Genomic DNA, 27,960 nt, shown 5'->3' with positions numbered 1-27,960 from the left:
ATTGTTGTTTTAGTGGTAGTCGTACGACATACCGACCATTATCTGATCGAGTAGTTGTGGCTTTGTAAAAGTCTTCACAATACTGATCTTCTGATCTTCTTCCATCAGATTTACCTTTTGAATTCAAAAGACTACAGTTTCCAGTACGTCTTGCATTTGCTATTACAATAAATAAAGCGCAAGGGCAATCGTTAGAATTCTGTGGAATTGATTTAGAATATCCTTGCTTTTCACACGGCCAGTTATATGTTTCGTGCTCACGTGTTGGCAAGCCTTCAGTTCTCTTTATCTACACAACAACTCATGGCAAAACCAAAAATGTTTCTACGAAAGAGCTCTAAGATAGTTTAAGTGATACATACTCTAAGATTGTAAGAAACTAGAATTAAAAGTTGAATAATAGGGAACAAAACCAACTTTATTAAAAACAAGTGTGTTTCTTTTCTTATTTTGTTTTGCCGTGCGAAGCAGGCACCGGGACCGCTAGTATACATATAATAGTCATGTTTATGTTGTTACCTAAATATTTAATTAATGTAGGTTTGATAAGATATATTCTTTGCAGGCCTTTAAAAGTTTTGATAACATACATATGTACATATTAAAAGACCAAGCGGTCGCGCATATTCACGTACATGCATATACCTTGACAAATACAAATTGTGCATATTATAATAGCTACTCGCCAAAATTTCAGAAATTTATCTTGCGCAATTATCTGTTGACAGTCGTTTTTGTGAGTCTATTTCGGTGATTTCTCCAAAATGGAAAAAATGAATATCGAGCTGTAATTAAATATAAATATAAATATATAATTTTGAAAGGCAATACGCCTTCACAAATCAAAGATGAGTTGGACTCTGTGTATGGTGACTCTGCACCATCGTTTACCACCGTAAAATTTTGGGCAGCTAAATTTAAACGTGGTCGCAGGAGCTTGGAAGATGATGAACGTCCTGGGCGTCCTAAAACTGTAACCACTAACGATAACATCGCTAAAGTTCATCAATTGGTACTAGACGACCGCCGGATTAAAGTTAGGGAAAGTTAGATTATGAAGATGTCAAAAGAAACTGTTTGTCACATATTAAACCAAGATTTGGGCATGAGAAAGCTGTCCGCGCGTTGGGTGCCGCGTTTGCTTACGCTAGACCACAAACGTGCGCGCATGAACATTTCCAGCGCTCTGTTGGCTCAGTTTAGAGGCGATAAGACCGAGTTTTGGCGCCGATTGATAACTGTAGACGAAACTTGGATTCATCATTATACGCCCGAAACAAAAAACCAATCTAAACAGTGGATTGAAAAGGGGGAACCAGCCCCAAAAAAACCTAAAGCTGTGTATTCGGCTGGGAAAGTGATGGCGAGTGTTTTTTGGGACAGCCATGGAATTTTTTTTTATCGGCTATCTTGAAAAAGGAAAAACTATAACAGGAGCATACTACGCATCATTATTGGACAAGCTAAAGGAAGAAATTTCGAAAAATCGGCCACATTTGCAAAAAAAGAAAGTCTTGTTCCACCAAGACAACGCACCATCTCACACCTCAACAGTCGCCATGGCGAAAATCCACGAATTGCGGTTCGAACTGCTTGACCATCCACCTTATTCACCGGATCTAGCACCAAGCGACTTTTTTTTGTTTCCTCAACTTAAAACTGCGCTCGGTGGCCAGAGATTTTCGTCAAATGAGGAGGCAATCTCTTTCGTGAACTCGTATTTTGCAGACAAAGACGCCAAGTACTATTTGGAAGGGTTGCAGAGATGGGAGCATCGCTGGGAGAAGTGTGTGGAGTTACAAGAAGACTATGTAAAAAAATAAAAAAAAAATTTGAAAAAGTCGCGTGCATCATGGTTAGGTCGGTTATTTATCGGACAGCCCTCGTATAGTCAATCCCGGTTATGTGCCACAATCAAAGATACAGATGTTTGTGGTTTGTAAAAATAAAAATATAATATGGTACATAAGCGACTGCGGATACTTAACCGAGTCGTACTTAAAACAATAGTTTGAATGGAGGATTTTCATTTGAGCGGAGTACTACTTAACCGGGAATCACTGTACACATAAATCAGAGCAATATTGAAAATTTATTTGCGGGGTTGGCACTTTTTCTTTCTCATACAAATATCAGAAATTGTTCAATTTATGATTTTTGGCTTTTGCCACCGTCGCGAAAAGACGCTTATTGGCAAAAGCATGCTCGGGGAGATGTATTGGTGTTTGTTTTTATTAAATGAAGCAAGTTTGCCTGTTGAAAGGGCGCTTGCGTCCATGAAAGAAAATATTGTTGTCGTGTGTTTTTCTACAAATTTGAGCATCGACTATTTGGCTGCCATACTGACTGGTGACGCTGCTGATGCTATATTAATCGATTGTTGTTTTTGTAGAACAATATTTGTACTTTTTGCGGGTGAAATATCTACATGTGAACGCATATAAGTATGTATGTATGATGCTATTTGAAACAATTCTTGTTTTTGTAAAGCAATGTTTGTAGTTTTTGTGGGTGACATATTTACATGTGTACGCATATTTGTATGTTAGTGTGTATATATGTACATTATTTGTTCGGCAATGTCGTATACATATGCATATGTATGTACATATAGAGCAGTGCGCGCACACTTTTTACTGATAAATGATAATACATATTACGATTTGAATTTGAATTCTACCTACATAAGTATGTATGTAAGTTAACACAGCACTTCAGACAATTCCCACCATCGGTCAGCAACTCAGTACGAAACTCGAAACCCAGCAATAGCTGACGTCGCATCAGCAATATTAGCGGCTTCACACGCGCATCCGATTAACTGCTGACTACAGTGCGCGAATTTTGGTTAGCCGCACTCTTGAATTATAAAGAAAATAACTGTACACGCGACAGTTTTAATATTTTTGTAAACAATAGTTGTTAGGTAATATACATATAAAGTAAGCATGCATATAAAAACAAGAGCATAACGGTACTAAAATAGCAAAACCTGAATATTGTCTGTTAATTGGTGCGAACTTTGGTTAGCCGCAGTCATATTTTTATCGTTTTTGCGGTAAGTTCTCTGTGTTTTTAATATTTGTCTGTGATGTTTTGTTAACACTTACACTTATTCTATTTGATAATATTCAGTTGACAACAGTGTGATTGAAATGGCTAGACAAAAGTTTTTAAATGATGTGGAAAAGGGACAAATTAAAATTTTGAAGGAAAATGGTCTTTCTAACGGAGCAATCAGCCGGCAAATCAAAAGATCAGAGAAAGTCGTGAGAAATTTTCTGAGATTAGGAGATAAATATGGCATATCCAATAAAAATTCAAAGAGGAATACCAAGATAACTCGCCGGCAAGTTAATATTATTAAAGAAGAAGCTACTAAAAATCGCTTGAGTGCCTCTAAAATAGTAGCAAAATTAAATCTCCCAATTGAAAAAAGAAGAGTTCAGAAGATTTTAGCTGCAGACAGATACATAAAGTGGAAAAAGCAATTAAAAAAACCACAACTTACGCAAGCCCATAAAGTAGCCAGACTTAAATTTGCGAAGGAGCATATGAGTTGGACCGATTGCTGGCACGATGTTATTTTTTCTGATGAAAAAAAGTTTAATTTAGACGGACCTGATGGGTGCCGAGCAGGGTGCCCGAGCAGGGACCGCGCGCCAAGGTAGTGAAAGCCTGAAAACTAAAAAGTAAGGGTACGCGAGTGAGTAAAAATTACAATACCGAGTAATACACAAAAGCGGCTACCGGAGCCCTAAAGGATAAAGAATAATAACGTCGAAGGACCAAAGATATCCTGATGGGAAGCTGTCTCCTTACACCGGACTGAAAGCGTTAGGATCCGATAGGAAGGAAACGCACCCTCCACCACGTGCGCAACGAGGGACCCTAGTAGAACAGCAAAGGGGACGACACCCCTTGCGCCAGGAGGATAGATATAAGTAAGCATATAGATTAAGAAATATTAAATTAATTAATTAAAAAATTAAGAAATTTATAAAGCATTTGGAAAAAGTGGAAAGAGATAATTAAAAAAACAGAGAATTATAAACTATAAACAAAATAAGAACGGCTTTTACAGCCAATAAATTATAAGAACGAAAGAGCCGAGATTCAACACCTAACGGGGGACCCTCCGGTTCTTAATAACTACAGTCCAACTCTGCGATTCAGCACCAAAGGGACTCTCCAGAGGATAAGGACATATAACTAGAAACAATAATATCCTCAAAATATCCAATAAAATTATGCCAAATTATGCAATACCCAAACATCCCATCCTGTTCCAAATTCTGGCGAAATGAATCTGGAACAATTAACCAATATTAAAAGTGGTGTGGTCAGAAACATTTTAAGACAAGAAGGACGAAACATAGTCCAAGCTGCGCTTAATCCAAACGTAAACTTTACAAACTTAACTGACGTGACTACAGACCCTACACTGACAAACAACAGCAACGACTTAGACAAAATCCCTGATGTGGTAAGATGTCTTCGTGAATACTCTGGGAATCCAGGAGAATTCAGTTCATTGAAGAAAAGCGTGGACAGAATTTTGGAAATATACGAACCTCAAAGAGGATCGCCAAAAGACTACGGTATCCTTAACGTAGTAAGAACCAAATCGTGGGCAACGCAGACATTGCCCTCGAATCATATAACACACCTTTAGAATGGAAGGCTATTTCAAAATGCCTTACTCTCCATTACGCCGATAAAAGGGACTTAGGTACCTTAGAGTACCAAATGACGTCATTAGTTCAAGGTAGCCATACTATTCAAGAATTTTACCAAAGGGTATATTCGCACCTATATCTCATTCTTAATAAACTTGGTTGCATGGAAATCGGTGCTGAATCCATGCATTTACAGACACGAACTTATCGTGACAATGCCTTTGACACTTTTATTCGAGGACTGAATGGCGATTTGCCAAGGCTCCTTAGCATGAGAGAACCCGTAGACCTCCCTCAAGCTCTTCACTTATGTCTTAAGTTAGAAAACCAGAAATTTCGTTCGCATTACGCGATCAATAATAATTCCCACGTTAGAAAAGCTTAGGACTTTCGCCCACCTCTTCCGCCTAAAAAGGCCACCAACGAATTCTACCCACAATTGGCTTACATTCCTATGCCATATTTATCTAAACCGAACTACGTGCCTTAGCAACGGCAACAACCAAATTTTAACTATAGCAATTCTCCAAACTTTCGGCCAACATATCAACATCCCGCTAGGCCACAACCCCCACGTCCTTTCGGACTTCCGCGTCCAGAGCCAATGGATGTAGACCATTCCCTACATACAAAAGCGGTTAACTATATGAATAGAAATGCACCCAATAACCAAGCTTGGAAACGACCGTCAAATTGCCATCCACAAGTGCCTTTCAAACAACAAAGGAACTTCCATATAGAAACCGGTAGAGAAGATCTATATGACCAACAAGCCACATATGACCACCATGACGAACAAATCTTGATATCGGCAAAGGAAGAATACGAAGCAATGTTAAACAACGAACAAATCGAACAACTAGTTCAAGAGAATAGCCAACCCGACTACATAGACATTAATTTTTTAGGATGAAAAGTTCTTCGTTGCCTTATATAGAATTTAGAAAATTTTTTAAAAATTATTATAGACACGGGATCAAGCAACAATTACATACAACCACAACTTGTAGCAAAATCAATTCCTAATGAAAAAGCTTTTTTTGCAACTTCCATAGCAGTAAAATTGTTCGAAATTTCCAGTTTTTGGATTGCGGCACTCGTTATCGAGTACACTCGTTCGAAATTTGACATTCTGTCATTCGATAACGAGTTATAATTCAAACGAACTTAACGAAATGTCATTCGATTGATAATTTGCAAAAAAAAATCAAATAAAATGTAAGTTAACGTTTATGTTATTGACTATTTTGTAAATAGAATCATTTTTTTAGGACAAATGTTAATAAAATCATCATGAGACAAAAAAATTTAATGCCCGAATACATGCTTCGGCATAAAGATTTGGCCAAAAATATGTTGCCGAATTGTGGTCAGGGCAAAGCTGCTGCCAATAAATTGTGGGGCTCCTTGACGGTCTTGCTTAATGCGGCCGGTCCACCAATGAAGGATGGTAAGTCTTGGCGGAAAGTTCGTAGATCTCCATGCATTTCCTCTTTTGATAAGTGTCTTAACAAATTTACTAACACAAATGTTATTTTCTATATACATACATATACACTTAGGTATTTCCTGATCAAAAGCACAACGTCAAAGAGAAGTTGTCTTTCAACAAAGCGTCGAAGCAGCGAACTGGTGGTGGTCCTTACGAAGAAAAGTACCTAACAACAGCAGAGGAGCAACTGCTTCAGGCTACCGGCATGGATAGGCCTGCAACCCGTACTTTATTATAAAGTATTTTACGTTATTTCAGGTAATTGTACTCTATACTTTATGAGAACAATAAAGTTCACAAAAATACTTTATTTCGCATGATTTGATTTCTTTGAGATTTTGAAAAGTTTAGCCGATGAATTTGTTAAACGAAATTTATAGATTGGTGATTTAGTGCTGAATCGATGTTGCCACTCGTCGGCGCCACATTACTCAAGCACTCGTTTTGTACAATTACGGGGCATCTCGACAGGATAGAATACTAGCTGCATTGCCGTGCCCATTGCCTGTGGAGACTCCACATTGCTCACAGCTTACTAGATATAGAACTGACTAGAAAAATGCAAGGGAATTTTTTTATTATTTAATGACGAATCCCTAGTGTACTTGAATAAATGGTTTGATTTTAATAACACGAACTGGTTGTTTACACTGGGTAATATAAATTTAAAGAGTAATATACAATTTGACAATATTGTAAACATAATTGAAAATTTAAATCTGCAAAAACTTAATGTGGATATGGATAATCTTTATGGAGAAATCGCTTTATTAAACCAAGTTTATAATCAATTATGTACTTCTAAAGGTTTTGCAGAGCTATCAACTGCACAAAAATGGCAGCAGGTATTTAATATGAGAGTTGATAATTTTTTAAACTTGTATAAGGTAATTTCATTTTTATTGTCTATTCCCGCCATGTCAGCATTCACAGAAAGAGTTTTTTCTGTGATGAATAGCAAATGGCGAGACGAAAGAAACAAAGCGTCTCTGAATTTGATAAAAAATGAATTACTTATTTATTTTAATTTAAATATAGAATGTAAAGATGTTGTGCAATTGTTCAGTAAAGATGCTAATTTGATACAAATTGCAAAAAGCAATAAAAAATATGTTTTTAAATATAATAATTAACGAAAAATAAATTATACTTTATTTTGATAGTATGTACTTTTTTTTCTTACCTATAATAACCAATGTACTTTAACTGCAAAAAAAAGGTGGCAACCCTAGGCATGGACGTTGCGGTAGAAGGCCTGGGAGAAGTAAGAACTTTTGGCAACTCCACCCCTGAAAAAGAGACTGTCGAAAAGCTTATGGCAGAGCTTTTATACAGTGACGAAGACGACGTTCCACCGAAACCCTTTATTAGTCACAGCGCTACGAAGAGGATCAAACAGGATGCTGCCGATGAAAAGCTGGCCCTCATTAAAGAAAACATGATCGCGTTTGAAAGCTACCAGCAGAGTATAGACGCAAAACTAGACAAGCTTATAGCTTTGAAGGAGAGGTCGATGGAAATGAAAGAGAAAGCTCGCAAAGCTTATATGGAAGTCAAAGCAATAGAGCTGCAAATTAACCGAATACAATTAGAAGCCTTAAAAGAAATAATACATACACTTGTTTTATTCAAATTGTATTTTCTAGCGCCAACATTATATGGTTTCGAATTTTGTGTCCAATTTTGGTTAAATGAGTTTCGTTTCCCATATCCACTTCTGTGTTAATAGCTTCACTTGCATAATGTCTGCGTCGTATTGCATCTTTGAAATGTATGCAAATGTTATGCAACGCTGCTCATACATTCCCGAATTGTGCCATTTTTTCAGGTTGGTAACCGCTTCTCTTGTCATTGCTGAGAATTTTCCAACGGCCCTTTAGGATACCAATGGTTCTTTCAACCACACAGCGAGCTTCAGAATGAGCCTCATTGAACCGAGCTTGAGTAGACCCTTCTTCAGGGTTCCTGAATGTTAAACACCACGGCTCCAAGGGATAACCCGAATCTCCTATTGATTTACGAAAAATGTATTTTAAATTTAGGTACATATATGCATAACAGTACAATAAAAAGTTATATTACCTAAAAGCCAAACATTTTTGAAGTTATTTTGGTTAAATTGCTCCTCCAAAAACTTTCGTTGTGCCGAATGCTTCCACACAAAGGAATCGTGTGCGGCTCCACCATACTTTGAGTCAATGGCCAAAATGCGGTAATCATGGTCACATATCTGTAATTAAATTAAAGTTTATAAGTATACGTATGTGTATGTGCATACATTTTATATGCAACCTACTATCATTGAGTTGAGGCTATGGTATCCTTTCCTGTTGAAGAACATGTGCTCATTTACTGTTGGTTTTTGCAGCCCAAACGATTTCGTGCATTCCGAAAGATTGTCGGGCACGAATTTAATAAATTGGGGGCACAACTTTGTTTCCATTTCGCTGATTACATTTTTTATTATTTTGCAAATAGTGCTTTGACATATTCCTATCAACACAACTTTGTTTCCATTTCGCTGATTACATTTTTTATTATTTTGCAAATAGTGCTTTGACATATTCCTATCAAAAAGTCATTTCCCACCAAGTGCTGGTAGCCACCACTGGCCAAAAGGGACAAAGTCGCTCCCAGTGGAATCATTGGTGCCACTGCGGTTGACAAATGTCCTTCAAATTTGAGTTCAGCCAATACGTAGTTAAATGCACTTTTAGAGAGTCTGAACCGTTTCCTGAAGCTGTAAATATAAACATGTAGGCAATTGAAATTAATTTGTACACAATTCTAATTCCTTACGCTGCCTCCGGCAATGCCAAGGGATTGCTTTTGTCTCGCATTCGGTTCCTTATGACTTGCTGCACGTTTTCTTCCTCAGATTCCGAAGACGAATATAAAAAAATTATTGGATGCATCACTTTTGAGGAAAACAATAGTATTTCACCTTTATAAAAAAATATAGCACGGCTTCAACAACTTTCTTTGTTTTGATTTCACAATTTGACACTTCGTAAATGCCATTTGTAGAGAGGCCAGGGCTGTTACAGTGAGCTAATTTAGATTCGCTTCGTATCGAATGCGGCGATCCGGCTACTCGAAACGTCACGAAATTTGTTTCGATACTATAGCTCGCTCGATCACGGATGCCGCGATTCGGGCCCAGGAAAGATTCAAATTACCCATCATACAATAATTAATCTAGCTCAAATAGATAACTCGAATTTGAAATTTTTTATCCTACCAGGACTGAAATCTTTTGATGGTATTATCGGAAACGATAGCCTCAAACGCCTCAATGCAACTATAAACATTCGCGATGACATAATTAAATTCGGTAACGGTAAAGAAATAAGAATAAAACAGAAGCTTTCTCCTACAGTAAACAGTATTGACGTAAGGACAGAACATATGACACCTTCTCAGAAATTCCTCATTCAAAAACTTGCAAACAAATATTCTCAGTTATTTTCCGATCCAAATGAAAAACTAACCTACACTACTACCGTAGTGGGCGAAATCAGGACTTCTTCAGGTACAACCGTTTACACCAGATATTATCCATACCCTATTGGCATGAGAGAAAATCCAAACCTTACTCATTCTTGTACTCCATACAACTCACCAGTTTGGGTTGTTCCAAAAAAATTAGACGCTTCCGGCGAAAAGAAATTTAGACTCTTAATTGATTACAGAAAATTAAATAATGTTACCATTTCCGACAAATACCCCATTCCCGAAATAAATGAAATTATTGCGCAATTAGGAAATAATAAATATTTTTCCGTATTGGATTTAAAAAGTGGATTCCATCAAATTCCTTTAAAAGAATCTGACATTGAAAAAACAGCCTTTTCTGTCAATAATGGCAAATATGAGTTTACACGACTCCCATTCGGGCTGAAAAACGCTCCTTCTATATTTCAAAGAGCCTTATATGATATTCTAAGAAACTATATATGTAGGTAAAATCCGCTATGTCTACATTGATGACATAATATATATATATACTAGCTGACCCCGCATACGTTGTCCTGCGTGAAATTATGTGTTTTGAAATGAAAAGAAAGTTGAATTTACGTTGTGTTAAAAATCTTTTATTTTCGATTTTTCTAAATTTTTTCAATGTAACGCAGTTTGATAAACAACATTTTTTGGTTTCTATTCCGGAGCGGAAATGTACAGAGAAGATGGTTTTCCCTGGTCTCGCCATACCTGAGGGAGACTTTACTAATTTTATTAAATGAAAAACAAAATATATATTTTCATAATAGCGTTTATTCCATAGGGTTCCATAATTTCACTTATATTTTTACAAACCACGCGCGCTCTAGAAAGCAACTAATAGCCTCTATACCCTTCACTGCTTCTCTCTATTCTAATGCTTTTTGATAAACTATATTTTTAGTTTTATGTTCTGACGCATAAATAAATAATGTTGATGGTTTTCCGACACGGGAACAGGCGACATATAATTGGCCATGTGCAAAACATGGATTTTCTAGGTTGATGCCGCATACACTTAGCGACTGCCCTTGCGATTTATTTATTGACATTGCAAATGCAAGCCGCACTGGAAACTGTAAACGTTTAAAGCTGAATGGTATGTCGTTCGGTATCATAGGGATGCGTGGGATTAAAACATCTTCGCCTTTGTACTTCACTTTCAAAATTGTGGCTTCGATGACGTTGTTCAATAATTTTTTCACCACAAGCCGGGTACCATTACACTGACGTGGCGGGTTTATGTTCCGTAACATAATAATTACTGATCCGATTTTTAATTGCAGATTATGAGGTCGTAAGCCGGGCAATTCCAGCGAATTTAAAAATTCTGTTGGATAATTGACAACTTCATCTTCATTAGTAATGGAATCAACTGATTTGTAATTCTTCAATTCGCCTGCTATTTTCTCTTGAATATGAAAACTCATTTCGTTCAACATTTTTTGCGGCCAATATAACACGTTCGCTTAACCAAATGTGATTTACGTAATTTTGAGCAATGTTTAGGAAAACCATCTCCATGAGTTCGGTCTTTGATTCATAAAAGTTACAAAAATTGGTAGGGAATGTAATGTATCCAGATCATGTATCAACACCAATAATACCATTACCAATATCGAGCAGTTGTTTGGAAAACACTTCTCCAGACTGGTGTGCAATAATGTCGTACATAGGACATAGCATCTTGAGCATATTCATGCATGTGTCGCGGGCTTCCGACGTATGTTGCTGGGAGAATAGTTGTTCTGCCAACATTCTGTGCATTTCCATCAGCATTAATGGCATCCCGAAGATGAATATATTCCTCGGAACGGAGTTTTGCCTGGTTCAACCTGATAAATGTCAATCGTTCAGTTTCAATTTTCACATACATATCCACAGCATATTGGTGAAATAGACGCCGACACTTTAAGATGTGATTGTCCTCATTTTCCCAAACCATTAGTCTGTATGAATAATAATTCATTGAACTAAATTTTTTGTTCGTTTCAGCACCTATAAACAATTTTTTTTTGTTATTAATTTGATAATATAAATTTTAAGTTAGTAAACATATATTTTAATGTGGTAAACATATATAGTTAATTAATTTACCTGTAACTGGATTTATCATCTTACTTGAAAAATGATAGCCGTCTTCACCTTGCCAAAGTAGGATAGGATATTGTAAGTCACCATATGATCGATGTGTTTCAGACACACGCTGAAATTGATCGTTCCGTCGAAGTAAAACAATGTCTCGGTTTTCTAAATTTTCTCCCACGACGACAATAGCCACTTCATCAATTGTTGGCGTATTAAAACGTCCAGCATGTTGTCCTGCAGGCGCCTTATCGGCTCTGATGACAATTTTATGATTATCTGATGGCATGCGATCTAATGCAGTTGTGAATAATGCAACTAATTCATTGTGTTGATGGAAAAATGTTTGAAGTTGTTCCACAATGGATCTTTTCACTGAGTTGTTGTGTGCGCAACGCTGATCGACTTCTCTTGCTGAATCGCCCATAAAATATATTTGCAAATATTTGTAGTCTTCATCAAGCATTGGCAATAAGGAAGCTGTTCGATGATATATTTGACCCTGAATCTGCAAGAATATAAATACATATGTATTTAGGTAATTGTATAGCAAATTGTTTGTACCACCATGTGGCTCGCAAAATACGCCCAAAATACTTTATAGATCATTTCAAATTAAAACTAAATCTCAACATTGAACAGTGGCCTTCCATGGCAGTTTTAGGTAGTAGGCTTTACCAAGTATTGGAACACTTTGTAAACACATCTACACAACACTGGCTCAACATATTTTGCACCAGCTATATGGTTGTAAAACTAAATAAAGTAGTTTGCCATTATACTTACATATATACCTTGAAAGTAGGCATAAAATTGTCTCCAATAACTTTTGTTGCGCCAAATGATGTCATTTGAAAGCAATTATTGTATTGCTGGATATGAGTCAAAAAATGATTAGAATCTGGCCCATTTCCGGAAACCAATGAATGTAGTGGCTCTGGTGGTGGTACCAATAGCGCCGCTGACGCAACACAATCCAGGGGCTCCATTTTTGAATTTCAATGCATTGCAATGTGGACATACAATATTCATTAGTCCAATAGCAACAATTTGCTCTGAACTGTAATCAGTTGCCACATTATTTTTTTTTATCTAACCCTTTCCAGTTCTACAGCGAACAACTTCTGATTTCATGAAGATTGGTTCCGTCGTTCTCGAGCGTTAGCGTTACTAACAAACAAACAATCATTTTTACTTACATATGTACATACGAGATGTATGTATGTATATACAAAATAAAATGTTTCTATGGGAAAAAGAAAAGGGCTGTTTTTAGGGGTTTTCCGGCAACTTTCGTAATTTTTTCCTACATAAGAACCTTATAATAATAACAAATACAACAAAAAAAATCAGCCATTCACGCGTGATGCCGTGACAACGAAAACGGTTTAATTTTTATATATAAGATATAATAATTCGGCGAAGATGAAGAAAGCCATCTACAAAATATTGAACAAATATTTCTCACTCTCAAAGAAGCAAGAATGAAAGTTCAACCGGACAAGTGCGAATTCTTCCGAAATGAAGTCGAGTTCCTAGGCTTTATTATTTCACCAAGTGGTGTAAAAACCAATCCTTCAAAAGTTGAAGCTATCCAAAATTTCCCACGTCCGAAAACTTTGAAAGACTTAAGATCTTTCCTTGGCCTTTCCGGCTACTACCGCCGCTTCATAAGGGATTATGCCTAATTAGCAAAGCCCCTTACTTCGCTCTTAAGAGGGGAGGATGGACGCATTTCAAAAAATGCATCCTGTAAAAAGCAGATAACTCTCAATAGTGCAGCACTAGAAGCCCTCAATAAAATAAAATCCTCACTCGTTTCAAAGGAAGTAGTTCTAGCATATCCTGACTTTAATAAAGATTTTCACCTCACCACTGATGCTTCTAATTATGCTCTCGGAGCAGTCTTAGAACAATCAGGCAAACCCATAGCATTCATATCCCGTTCACTAAGTAAAGCCGCAGAAAATTACGCCGCAAATGAAAAAGAAATGCTGGCAATAATATGGGCACTTAATAGTTTCAGAAGTTATTTGTATGGTTCACCCAAAGTAATCATTTTCACAGACCATCAACCCCTAACCTATGCATTAAGTAATAAAAATTATAAGGAAAAAATGAAAAGATGGAAATGTATCCTCGAAGAGTACAATTACGAAATAAAATACAAACCAGGAAAGACAAACGTTGTAGCCGACGCACTATCGAGACCTCCACAGACTGACGTTAGCGACGAAAATTCCGCACATCAGCTCATCCCAGCTACTGAAGCACCCATAAATGCCTTCAAAAATCAACTATTCATCTTAATCGGTGACATAGATAACTATACGTTTGAAATACCATTTCGCTGTTTCCATAGACATACAATTACAAAACGAGAATATTCGACACAGGACATTATAGACATATTTAAACAACACCTTGACCCAGCATTACTTAACGGTTTATACACTACAGAAAGCTTAATGGGAAAAATTCAGGAAATTTATCCACTTCACTTTGCAAATATCAAAATTAGATTCACACAAATCCTACAGAAATTTTACTTTCCAAGCATGCATTCTAAAATCGAAAAAACAGTTAAACAATGTTCCATATGTCGCGAGCATAAATATGATAGACATCCTCCAAAACCACGGTTACAAGAGACTCCCATTCCTCAGTTTCCAGGAGAAATCGAACACATTGATATTTACTCGACAGAAAAAAGGCTAATACTCACGGCCATTGATAAATTTTCAAAATACGCACAGGTTAAAATTATACAGTCCAAAGCAATAGAACATATAAAAAACCCAATAAGAGAATTAATGATCTCATTTGGAATACCAAAACAAGTAATAGCAGATAACGAAAAATCCCTCAATTTATCTTCACGGTGATTACATCTTCACTACCAGATGTAAAAATTTTGGACTACAGTAAAGCTCAACTCATTACAATAGACAACGGAAATGCAAAAATACAGGACGGAACACTTAGACTAATACACCTCATTGACCTAGACCGTTACGAACATTTCCTGACAGAAACTTATAATGAAATAACCACTTAAGTCCCTAAAGATAACTTCCTTTACCCTATCCTCAAACATGAAACTACCCAAACTTTTGAAATCCTCAACACCCTTAAACCGGTAGAAAACAAAAAGAAGAGGAGATCAATTGACATATTAGGAACGGCATGGAAATACATCGCCGGATCTCCTGTTCATAATAATCTTAATATTATAAATGACAATTTGAATAATCTGAACCAAAATAGTAATAATCAAATAATTATTAATAATTTATTTGAAAAACGTATAAATAATATAACAAAATTGTCAATAAAATGTTAAATACCATAAAAAAGGATGAAGACACTATAACAGAAATTATGATAAATTTACAAAACAGAATAAGATTGATCAAAGAAGAATTAATAAATATAAAATATGCCATCCAATGGGCAAAACAAAATATAATAAACTCAATACTTTTAAGCATTGATGAAGTTAAATTTTCTATTAATAAACTAAAGGAGGAACAAATGCCTTTTAAAACTGCCGAAGAGGCACTGAAATTCTCAAAGATAAATGTACTAAGCAAAGATATGACGATTTTATATATGATAAAAATTCCGTTAACTTTTTATGAAACATTTAAAAAAAATAATAATAAGACCTGTAAAGAAAGAAAACAATTATGTAATTAAAACGGACTATAAAGAAATTCTTAAAGGAAAAAATAAAATATACGGAATTAAAAATGAATGTGAAAATTTTAACAAAATAGCAATTTGTAAATAAATTAATCTAATAGATCTAAGTAAAGAAGATTGTATAAGTAGAATAGTAAATAGCTTAAATTCCACATGTACCATAACAAACGTCCCATCACGTGCCCACAATCGAAGAAACAAAAACTGGAATAATATTGCTGAATAAATTTAATGGAAAAATAGAAGCCGATGGGGAAACTAAAGAAATAATTGGAACACATGTCATAATATTTTACAACTCAACAATCAAATATTTAGCAATATCGAAGCAAAAACACTTGAAGCCATTCCCGCAATTTTGTAACCAGCCCCAATAGAAAAAGAACGTATTGAATTGCTATCATTGGGAGCTTTAAAAGAATTACACCTCACCAACATCAAGCGGATAAATTCTCTTAAGAAAGCTACACTATCTATTGGCAGCCTGACATCGGTAGCTTTAACTACCACCATAATAATTTTTATCTTGTTACGGAAAAAGAAGATTGAAATAAAATATATAGAAAAGGAGACAATAACACCTAACATGAGTCAAATAGTTACCCTTCCAGAAGAAACTCATAATATTCCAAATTATATAAAATTTAACGATCTACCTTTCTATTGATGATCGAGGACGATCATATTTAAGAGGGGAGCAGTTAACACAGCACTTAAGACAATTCAGTACGAAACTCGAAACCCAGCAATAGCTGACGTCGCATCAGCAATATTAGCGGCTTCACACGCGCATCCGATTAACTGCTGACTATAGGGAACGTGACCCGGTACAAGCGTAGGTTTAATTTAGACTTAAGGTAAAAATTGTATTCAGTCTTAAGACAACATTTTTATAATAAAGACGCGGACGCGAGTCCGCTATCCCTTTTTTAAAAATCAAAACCACAAACTAATGGTTTAATTTGTAACTATGTGCTAATATCTAGATGCATATGAAAATTTAAATGATGAAATGTGATTTACATAATATTGTAAGTGTTTTAGGGTATCTCATATACATATGTACATATGTATATACAACCATATTCATACATATTTATATGAAATTATATAATATTATCAAACATTATAAATATTTAATAAATAACTCTTATTCGCACATTAACTACAAATATAGTTTTGAAAATAGCATAATTTTATTAGAATGTTATCAGTTTTGTATGCATTCAAAAAAAAAAAAGGTGCGTGTGGAGTCCTTACGCGCGGAAGAGGTTATACTTCTTGGTGATATTCAGAAGCAAAATGCGAAACAATCATACATACATATATTATGTCGTTTGCACATTTGTCTGTATGTTTGCGAAAGCAAATGTTTTACAAAAGCATATTTCTATACTTAAACAAAATTATTAGAACCATCGTATGTTTCTTACATGCATAACCAAATCATACTTAAGTCAGTGCAACCTAAGTGTCAATAGTGGTGTTGGTGGTAAGCGCTTGGAAAGTCAAGATGCTACGAGTGCCACAGGTTCAAATCCCGACAGCATAAATTTTTAATTTTTTGCTTTTAACATCGTATACTATACAAATAAATATTTTTCTTACTAATAGAAATTAAATTTATCACAGCAATATTATGTAGTTGGGCTGAAGTAAAAACATATATAAACTTTAAATTTTCTGTTTATTAAAAAAAAAACAATATAAATTCATATACATATTACTTAAATTATTTGTTAGTTATAAGTTAAATAAGTAATATTTTCTTTTCTTCTTGTTTGCCATATCATTAATTACTTCATCTGGATCTATTTTAATATCCCAGTGCACTGCAATAACAGCAAGTGCACTCAGCCGCTCATTGCCCATCACACTGCGTGGTAAAGTTTTTATTCTTTTTAAGGTTGAAGAAGTTCTTTCAAAGGAAGCGGTCGTCACTGGAAGAGTTGCTAAAATTGTAAGCAGGTAGTGAATATTTTTAAAATACGTTGCATCGCAATGTTGCAGTAATTTCAACACTTCTATGGTTGGATCTATTGTTGATAAGCTGGCACACCACAATCGATACTCTGATTTTAATGCTGTCATTGATATTTGCTCCTCGAAGTAAATAGTTAAATTTTTTAATTCTTCGGCATTATCAATTGCAGCAAAACCTGGGAGTAGAATTTGAAATGACGAAAGTATATCCTCATTCACTAATAAACGTTCTGTCATGTTTTCAATCAGAGCATCAACGAATGGAATAAATATTGTAACTCTGAAGTGGCTTTCAGGGGTTGTGCAAGGTGGATTGGCACGAGTAGTTTGACGCGAAGTCACTCTAGGCACTACAAGATCTGTGTCAAAAAGATCTTTAAACATTTGTGATGCTGTTTGGAAAATATCGTTGAAAAAACCATCCGCTGTTTCTCTTATCTGGTGCAGAGTTCTTATTAATTCTTTGGCTCGGTTCATTGCTGATACAAAATCCATAGATTTTTCTTGGAGTTGCACAGACAGTGGCAGCGTTAAGCTGAACAATTGCTCACAGACGAATAGACTAAGCAAAAAATCGCTTTTCTCTACCGCTGCTAAGAAGGCTGATGCTTTAGACGAAACGGACCATGTCTTACTCGAAATTATTTCCAAACTTAGTACAATGAATTTGAAAAGCTCCACAAAGCTTATAATGCTTTCATGCCTTTCTATAAACCTTATTTCACAAAGGCGAACAAGTCGTCTTTTTTTGCTTTCTAGTGCGTGCTTCTGTATAACGTTCTGGAAAGTTGTGTTTGCATTTGATTGGTTTCTAAATAAATTTGCTATTTCATTGACAATACCAAGGCAGTTCCGTATTGAAGGTAATGACATAGTATTAGAAAGCGCAAGGTTCAATCGATGACTAGCACAATGAACATATCGTGCTTTTGGATACAGTTGTCTTATCCTGGTTTGCACTCCACTTAAATGCCCTGACATGTTTGCTGCTCCGTCATATCCTTGTCCAACCAACTTCGCCATATCAAGAGGGAGATCTGTACAACGCTTAAATATGACTTTTGATGAGTTTTCAGTCACCGTCTAGTGTAGTTGCTTACGACTGTTATAGGTTTGAGCTGAGTTGTGTATAAGATGAGTTTGTTTTGATAATGAGAACAATTGGAAATCCAATGCTCTGGCATTTCATCACTTAATGTAATGCCAAAGCATCTTTAGTAATAAGCATAGAATTATAAGAATATAAATATAAGTGATGTTACTAATAAAGACCAGTGGATAATCGGCAAGCGTATTGAGAGATCATCTTGATGATCGAAGCGCACCATATATTATCGCACTCAAACCAACACTTGTGTTTTATTTCTACCGCGCGTAGCGGAACGGAATACATTTTTTTAATACTTCCCACGCAAGAGAAGTTAATTGGCGCCCAACGTGGGGCACGTGTTCGTCGTATAAAGGGAGAGAAATGTATCCCTAGAACCATAACGGTCGCGATTAGTGAACACTAACCGGTAAACGTACATAAACCTCATGCGAGAGGTAGTACATATGTGAATAACGCATTAAAAATTAAAAAGAAAAAACAAGTATCCCAAGAATAGGGAGAAAAGCCAAACCAAACTTGAAGTAAAGTGAGCAAAAACTTCATTGCTTGTTGTGTTGTGACAATCGCAGAATAAATAAGAACAAAATTTTTTTTTAAATAAATTTAAAAAAAAAATGAACAGTGAATAAAAAAGTAAAGAGTGACTTAAATCACAAAATACAAATATTTAAAAAACAAAAAAACATCATTAGGCATTGCACGTCAAGCAGCGGCGTAGCCATCGAGGGAAACCAAGGACTAAGGAAATTACAACACACCACAAAAGACGAGGAGAAGAAGGAGTAAGATTTTACTATCCACATTTATCAAATATATTAGTACATTAATATATAAGACAATCAATTTTAGCAATTAAGTTTAAACTATTAAGAATCATTGAAGGCTCGACCAGCCAAGTAATAAAATATTTTGAAACCGCGATTCACCACCGCAAGGGGGACCCTCCGGTTAATAACAAAAACTCAATTCTGCGATTCTGAACTTCAGACCCTCCAGAATAGAAGAGTCTCCTTTCCTAGAAAGGATCAAAAAATAAAAATTAAAATAAAAATTTGAAAAAAAAATAAATAAAAAAACATAATGACGGATGCTCTACCAAATGACTTGAACCATAACGAAATAGACAGAATAGTTAGAAATCTTGAAGGATTTGTATTAGTCGATAGCATTAACAAAAAAGAAAGGGATGTAAATAAAGATAAAGTTAAAATTAAATGTATGGAGAAAGTTTTTAAATATATAGGAAAAGATAAGAAGGCCACACTTGAGGATTATTATAATCAGGAGACAGTTATGTCTGAGACTATAGAGATGATAGAAGTATCAAAAAAGGAATATTTGTTTTAAATGGGGAGTAATGCAAGTGCTCCAAAATACGAAAGGTTGCATTATTGCGATTATTGTAAAAGCAACCGTAAAATTAAAAATTGCCCATATTTAAAGAAAAGGAAAATTAATAAATAAAAATGGCTTTAACTAGCGAAAATGAGACCTTAGCCGCAAGACTAATTGCCGCAACGAATGCATCACTTAGATAAAAATATCTGAAATGCGCAGACAAATAGAAGACTTAACGAAGTCTACAACAACAACAGATTACAAACCTGAAGTAATAAATTCAGAGATTCGCTGTGACGAATCCCTAGAAGTAATAAAGTCTTTACCAGAATTTGGGGGAAAACAGAATAAATATGTTAGCTGGAGGGAATCGGCTAACAATGCGATAAGTTTATACGTAAGAGGCAGCCGTAGGTATTTAGCTGCATTGACAATATTAAGAAATAAAATTACTCACGATGCTAATGACATTTTGTCCAACCACGGAACGGTTTTAAATTTTGATGCTATTCTAGCACGATTAGATTTCGCTTACGCCGACAAGCGACCAGCTCATATAATTGAGCAAGAAATGAGTATTTTGCGTCAAGGCAATTACTCCATAATCGAATTTTATAATAAGGTTAATGAGAAATTAACATTGCTAATTAACAAAACGATAATGACTTACGGATCAGATAGTGCCGTAACTAAAGAATTTAATGCTAAAAATAGGCGGGATGCCTTACGCACATTTATAACGGGACTAAACGGAAACATTTTATTTTCACTATCGCCAAGCGACTTACCAAATGCTTTAGCAAAAGCACAAGAATTAGAATCCAACAATATGCGAGCAGCATTCGCATTACAATTTGGAAAAATCTATTCAAATCCCAACAATAATAACAGGCAACATACTTCTAACAACAGATTCAATAATGGTAATTTTAATAATAATTTACGGTTCCCACAAGTCCAACCACAAAGAAATTACAACCAAAGAATGGGTTATCAAAATAACCAACCACGACCTACACCAATGGATGTCGATTCAAGCATCCATACGCGCAACGGTATGTTGCAAAAGCCAACAACATTTAATCAAAACAATTTAGAAAAAAGGCCACATGGAAGTACACAACAGAATGTGCAGCCACCGACTAAGACACAGCGCATTAATAATATTAAGGAGGATCATTTTTTAGGCCAAAATTAACTCTGCCATATATATTTCTAGATGACAGGGTTACTGGTCAGAATTTTAAAATATTAATAGATACGGGAGCAACTAGTTGCTATATTAAATCAGGAATATACAAAAATAAAAATAAATTGGATATACAAAAGAGAGTAAAAACAATTAATGGATTTTCGATAATACGCTATTATCACATTATCACATTATTCGGTAAAAAACAAATATTCTACGAAATCGAAAATTTGGAAGCAGACCTATTAATAGGATACAAATTTTTGAAGGACATTTATGCAGTGATTAACTTGGAAAAAAAGAAGTTAATAATAAATAATGAAAAAGAGGAGGATATATTTAGCTTAGGATGCGAATATGAGCATCAAGAAAGTAAGGATGAGTTAAAGATTGTTAAGGAGGACGAAAATACTTTGGAAGCAAAGACTTCTAAAGCGGCAGCCGACGGAAATACCGGCAAATATAAAAAAATAAATACTGTGGAGCAGGAAAGCTCTACAACGCCAGCGGAAGATTTATACCAGCAGAGTAGAAGTAATAATTATGCAAAAAATATTGTGGAACGAAAAAGTTCTACAACGCCAGCCGATGATAATACCGGCAAATTAAATAAAAAATATATTGTGGAACAAAGAAGTTCTACAAAGCCAGCCGAAGTTCTTACCGGCAAAATAAAACAAAAAAATAATGGTGAAAAACCAAATAAAAATATGAAAATACAAAATTTAAACTACTTGGGACAAGAAAATCCTAGGACGTCAGTCGAAGATAATGCCGACAATAAAATCAAAAAATATACTCCAAAAAAGGAAGTATTAATTTTTTAAATATACATAATTTCAATATTACCACTGAAAATAAATTCAAAGAATTAACTGAGCTTCAAACACACGTAAAAGAAAAAATTTCTCAAATGTATTCAGACAATGATACAAGCTTCCCATTTCACCCTGGAGAAATAATTTATGAAAAGATTACAGGAGAGAGAAATAAACTAAGTCCTAGATACAAGAAACAGGTAGTAAAAGAAGACTTAGGGAATAAAGTTAGAATTAACTACAAGAATAGAATAGTACATAAAGATAATATTAAATCTTAATCATATATTTTTAGAGGATGATACCCCTAATTATTCTAACATTAATTACCAATACAATGACAGACATTGTGGACTACACAAGAGAAGATTACGTATTATTAGAAGACGGAGATGTAGCCCTGTATAGTGACTACGGATAATATTTTCCACATCACTAATTTAACATATTTTAGAGAACTTATAAGTTCAGACACAAATTATTATAATAAAAAATTCAGATGTACAAATTTTAAACAAAATAATGAACAAGACAAAGCATATATTAACGATTTAGAAGCAGATCCAGAAATAGAACTAATAGAAACTTTATTAGAACAACTACAAATTAAGGATACAAGATATAGGAGAAGAATAAATGAAATAGGTACACTATGGAAGTGGATAGCAGGAACACCAGACCATGACGACCTAGTGTTAGTAAATAATAAATTAAACGAATTAATTGAAAATAATAATAAACAATACACAACAAATTCTAAAATTTTTGAAATTATTAACCAATTAACAGAAACAATTAATAATATTAATGAAAAATCTGATATTAAAATTCTAACGAAACGAAAAAATCAGTTCCTAATAACCGAATTACAAAATATGATTAATACAATAGCTATAGGAAAAACGGGAATTTTAAACCCGACAATTTTAAATTTAGACGAAATTAAAAACATAATTAAAAATGAACATGGACGATTGACACTAACTGATTTAATAGATATTTCAAAGTTTAAAATTGTACAAAATAAAGATGTAATAGTTATATATATTAAGTACCCAAAAATTATATATGATTGCAAATATTATGAAGTAAGAGCAGTCACACAAGAAGATGGTAAATTAATACGAGTGCTGTCCGATAAATAACCGACCTCAACGTGAAGCTAGCGGCACATCTGAAAAAAAAGTTTCTACTTCAAATTGTGCATATTATAATAACTACTCGTCAAAATTTCAGAAATTTGTCTTGCGCAATTATCTGTTGACAGTCGTTTTTGTGAGTCTATTTCGGTGATTTCCCAAAATGGAAAAATTGAATATCGAGCTGTAATTAAATTTTTATTTTTTAAAGGCAATACGCCTTCACAAATCAAAGATGAGTTGGACTCTGTGTATGGTGACTCTGCACCATCGTTTACCACCATAAAATTTTGGGCAGCTGAATTTAAACGTGGTCGCAGGAGCTTGGAAGATGATGAACGTCCTGGGCGTCCAAAAACTGTAACCACTAACGATAACATCGCTAAAGTTCATCAAATGGTACTAGACGACCGCCGGATTAAAGTTAGGGAAATAGCTGAGATTATGAAGATGTCAAAAGAAACTGTTTGTCACATATTAAACCAAGATTTGGGCATGAGAAAGCTGTCCGCGCGTTGGGTGCCGCGTTTGCTTACGCTAGACCACAAACGTGCGCGCATGAACATTTCCAGCGCTCTGTTGGCTCAGTTTAGAGGCAATAAGACCGAGTTTTGGCGCCGATTGATAACTGTAGACGAAACTTGGATTCATCATTATACGCCCGAAACAAAAATCCAATCTAAACAGTGGATTGAAAAGGGGGAACCAGCCCCAAAAAAACCTAAAGCTGTGTATGCGGCTGGGAAAGTGATGGCGAGTGTTTTTTGGGACAGCCATGGAATTATTTTTATCGACTATCTTGAAAAAGGAAAAACTATAACAGGAGCATACTACGCATCATTATTAGACAAGCTAAAGGAAGAAATTTCGAAAAATCGGCCACATTTGCAAAAAAAGAAAGTCTTGTTCCACCAAGACAACGCACCATCTCACACCTCAACAGTCGCCATGGCGAAAATCCACGAATTGCGGTTCGAACTGCTTGACCATCCACCTTATTCACCGGATCTAGCACCAAGCGACTTTTTTTTGTTTCCTCAACTTAAAACTGCGCTCGGCGGCCAGAGATTTTCGTCAAATGAGGAGGCAATCTTTTTCGTGAACTCGTATTTTGCAGACAAAGACGCCAAGTACTATTTGGAAGGGTTGCAGAGATGGGAGCATCGCTGGGAGAAGTGTGTGGAGTTACAAGAAGACTATGTAGAAAAATAAAAAAAAAAAAAATTTGAAAAAGTCGCGTGCATCATGGTTAGGTCGGTTATTTATCGGACAGCCCTCGTAATTAATAATGAAATTGCAAAATGCAAAAAAGAATATATAAATATAAAAAATTGCAAAAGAGAAATGATAAATACTTATTATAAAATTAATAATAAGAATACTTGCCTATCAGATATTTTGTCCAATAAAAAAGGAAAATGTAAAAAAATTAAAGAAAAACATAAAGACATAGATATAATTAAAGAAGGAGCAATATTAGTCTCTGGAAATCATACTATAGATGACTCTGCCATAAATGGAGTTTACCTTGTAACATTTGAAAATTATACAAATATTGATAATATAACTTACGAAAATATTGATTGTAAAATTTGGAATTATTTAAAAAATAATCATATTAATAATTATGAAATTATAGAATATATGGAAACACAGAATAAAGAATTTAAATTTGAAAACATAAATATTTTGAGTGAACGAATTAAAGAATTTAAAAATCATTCACTTTTCTGGTACATAATTGTAATACTTGTACTATTAATAACAATATACATAATCTATAAGATTTTAAAATTAAAAAAATTATATAAAACCAATAAGCAAAGCAAAAAATTAAAGTTTCAAGAATTGTCATATAATGCTATTTTAGAGAGCATTTACAATATATCAAAAAATGATACTGAATCGGGGACGATTCATCTTAGAGAGGGGGGAGTTAACGGCAGCAGCCACACAGATACTTAATGATAAATGCAAACAATTGTATCTTCTCACAGTATTACTGCTTGGTCAGCAGAATACTTTAATTAATAAGAAATCAATACATCACTTGTTTTGATAAGTAAGCAAAATTAAATATTCCATTATTTGTTTTGATAATGAGAATAATTGGAAATCCAATGCTCTGGCATTTCATCACTTAATGTAATGCCAAAGCATCTTTAGTAATAAGCATAGAATTATAAGAATATAAATATAAGTGATGTTACTAATAAAGACCAGTGGATAATCGGCAAGCGTATTGAGAGATCATCTTGATGATCGAAGCGCACCATATATTATCGCACTCAAACCAACACTTGTGTTTTATTTCTACCGCGCGTAGCGGTACATTTTTTTAATACTTCCCACGCAAGAGAAGTTAATTTGCACACGTATCATGACCATATGACCATATGTGTTTATGTTCGCTTTCGCATTCAATAATAACATGTGCGCGCTGCTCATATGTATGTATGTATGTACGTATGACATTAGCACACAAATAACGCATACACAACATACATACTTATAAGCGTTCACATGTAGATATGTCACCAGCAAAAACTACAAACATTGTTCTACAAAAACAATAATCGTTTCAAGTAGCATCAGCAGCGTCACAAGTCAATATGGCAGCCAAATAGTTAATGCCCAAATTTGTAGAAAAACTCCTAACAACAATATTTTCATTCATGAACGCAAGCGCCCTTTCAACAGGCAAACTTGCTTCATTCATAAAAACAAACACCAATACATCTCCCCGAGCATGCTTTTGCCAATAAGCGTCTTTTCGCGACGGTGCACTATGGTCGGAAATTTCATTTCGTTGGCCAAAAAAAAGTCAAAATGTTCGCAGTCCCGAAATATGTTGTTGTTTCTGAAATCTAGTAGTCAACGCTCCAAAACAACCAAAAATGAATTTTGTTGTTGTAATATGCAATTCACCGTTATTCGGTGAGTCATCGAAGTTGAATTTGTTTGCTTCATTTGTAAAAATAATTGCGTTCGGTGTTTTATAGTGCTTACTTCAATTGCTTGTTAAAGCTGAAAACAAAGCGTGTTAAATAAAAGTTTAAATGGAACACGAAGGTGATAGTAAGTTTATTAATTTTGTTAAATATAATACTCAAAAGTTGGATACTCTAAAAAATAAAATAACTTTTTCCAAAAGTCTTTAACATTTTGGAATTTATTTTATTTTTTAAGTTTGAGTAAGCTTAACACATTTTGTTTAGGAGTGTTAAGCATAAGTTTAAAAACCGAAATTAATTTAAAGTGTTTAGTTTTTGAAAATGTTTATCTCGATTTGCGTTTTTTTGCGGTTTTTGAGTAAATTTTTGAAGTTATACTTCTTATACGACGCCGGAAAAGGTTGCGATAGATTCTGGTTGCGCAACTTTCCATATAAAAGTAACGCAAAGTTGCGCAACCTCGCTCCATCCATATGAATGTAACGCAACCTTGTCTGCGAAGATGTGCGAGCAGCAAGCGAAGCGGTGACAATCGGCGATCGTTTGTTCGTTTCTTTCGGCACAGCTCGGCCGACACTACAACACAACACAATGTTCCAGCTTATGCTGTTGTTGTTTTTGTAGAACAATGTTTCAATTTTTGGTTGGTGACATATTCACATGTGTGCGCATATGTATGTTTGTATGCTTGTGCATTATTGAAGTTATACTTCTTTTTCTTTCGTTTGTCTTTCATTTCTGCGAATTCTCAACTATTTTACGTATGTTTTGGTTGAAATACTCTGCGTTGGCCTTTCAGAATCATTTCTGTGGTTTTTGAAATTGACCCACGAGGACGAGGTATACCGTATTATCTTGGAGCGTGAGATTTAAGAAAATCGCTCGCTTACAAGGGATAAAACGACTTCTGAGTGGCGATCTTAATGAATAAATTCACAGAATCATTTCTGTGCTTTTGGAAATCTATACATAAATATTTTTTTCTTACTAATAGAAAATAAATTTATCACAGCAATATACATAAACATATACATAATATTGCTGTGATAAATTTAATTTCTATTAGTTAGCAAAAAATTAAAAATAAATTTATTAAGACTATACTTCTCAGGGCATCACAGCAATGTTATGTATATGTATATACATATTATGCATATCTACAAAGTATGTATATTTCTATACTTAAACAAAATTATTAGAACCATCGTATTTTTCTTGCATTCATAACCAAATCATACTTAAGTCAGCGCAACCTAATTGTCAATGGTGGTGTTGGTGGTAAGCGCTTGGAAGGTCAAGATGCTAACACAGTCACAATCATACTTAAGTCAGCGCAACTTAATTGTCAATGGTGGTGTTGGTGGTAAGCGCTTGGAAGGTCAAGATGCTAACACAGGTCCTAGGTTCGAATCCCGACAGAATAAATTTTTAATTTTTTGCTTTTAACATCGTATACTATAAAAATAAGTATTTTTCTTTATTTTAATTTCTATTAGTAAGAAAAATATTTATTTGTATAGTATACGATGTTAAAAGGCATACATCTTCTATCCTATCTTGTGTGTCTGTACATGCTCATATGAGTGTATGTATACGCATGTGTGCGCATTGACTTGCATGTTCATACATTCATATATACTTATATGTACATATATTTGCATACATTGCCGAAAAAATAAATCACAAGCATACAAACATACATATGCGTACACATATGAGTATGTCACCAACAAAAAATTGATCTTCACTAGTCAATCCGGCAGCCAAATTGGCGAAGAACAAAAGAGAGATGATTTCGCTGCATATTCTCTTCCGCAACGAAGAGACGGAACTACTTTCTGAGTCAAAATTCATTCATTTAGACTTTGCTTTATTCTTCATTTTATGTGCATAATAAATTTGTAAAATGTGAATTTAAGTTTTCTAGTTTTCTTTCATACAAAACGATATGCATTTCTGAATA

At 34.7% G+C, this 27,960-nt stretch overlaps 1 protein-coding gene and 1 pseudogene across 9 annotated transcripts in view; one reads left to right on the top strand and one right to left on the bottom strand.

Annotated features, from left to right (window-relative positions):
* Positions 1-10,426: 10,426 nt before the first annotated feature.
* The window catches only part of LOC105226621 (plasma membrane calcium-transporting ATPase 3), a 529,385-nt gene continuing 511,851 nt past the window's right edge, over positions 10,427-27,960 (bottom strand). For 8 of the 9 annotated variants that reach the window (XM_049460155.1, XM_049460161.1, XM_049460160.1 and 5 more), the window contains 2 exons: positions 11,770-12,265; positions 10,427-11,670 (listed from right to left, as the gene is read on the bottom strand). In XM_049460155.1, the coding sequence (XP_049316112.1) occupies positions 11,282-11,670; positions 11,770-12,265 (885 nt within the window). In that variant the 3' untranslated portion in view covers positions 10,427-11,281. The remainder of the gene's footprint in view (positions 11,671-11,769; positions 12,266-27,960) is intronic. The other variant, XM_049460159.1, reaches the window with a different exon arrangement.
* Positions 26,786-26,913, top strand: LOC125779827 (small nucleolar RNA U3; annotated as a pseudogene).

The sequence above is a fragment of the Bactrocera dorsalis genome, chromosome 6, assembly GCF_023373825.1.
Source record: "Bactrocera dorsalis isolate Fly_Bdor chromosome 6, ASM2337382v1, whole genome shotgun sequence".
In the NCBI taxonomy this organism is placed as follows: domain Eukaryota; kingdom Metazoa; phylum Arthropoda; class Insecta; order Diptera; family Tephritidae; genus Bactrocera; species Bactrocera dorsalis.
The sequence above is the reverse complement of the archived record's forward strand: the minus strand, read 5'-3'. Positions and strand labels throughout refer to the sequence as shown.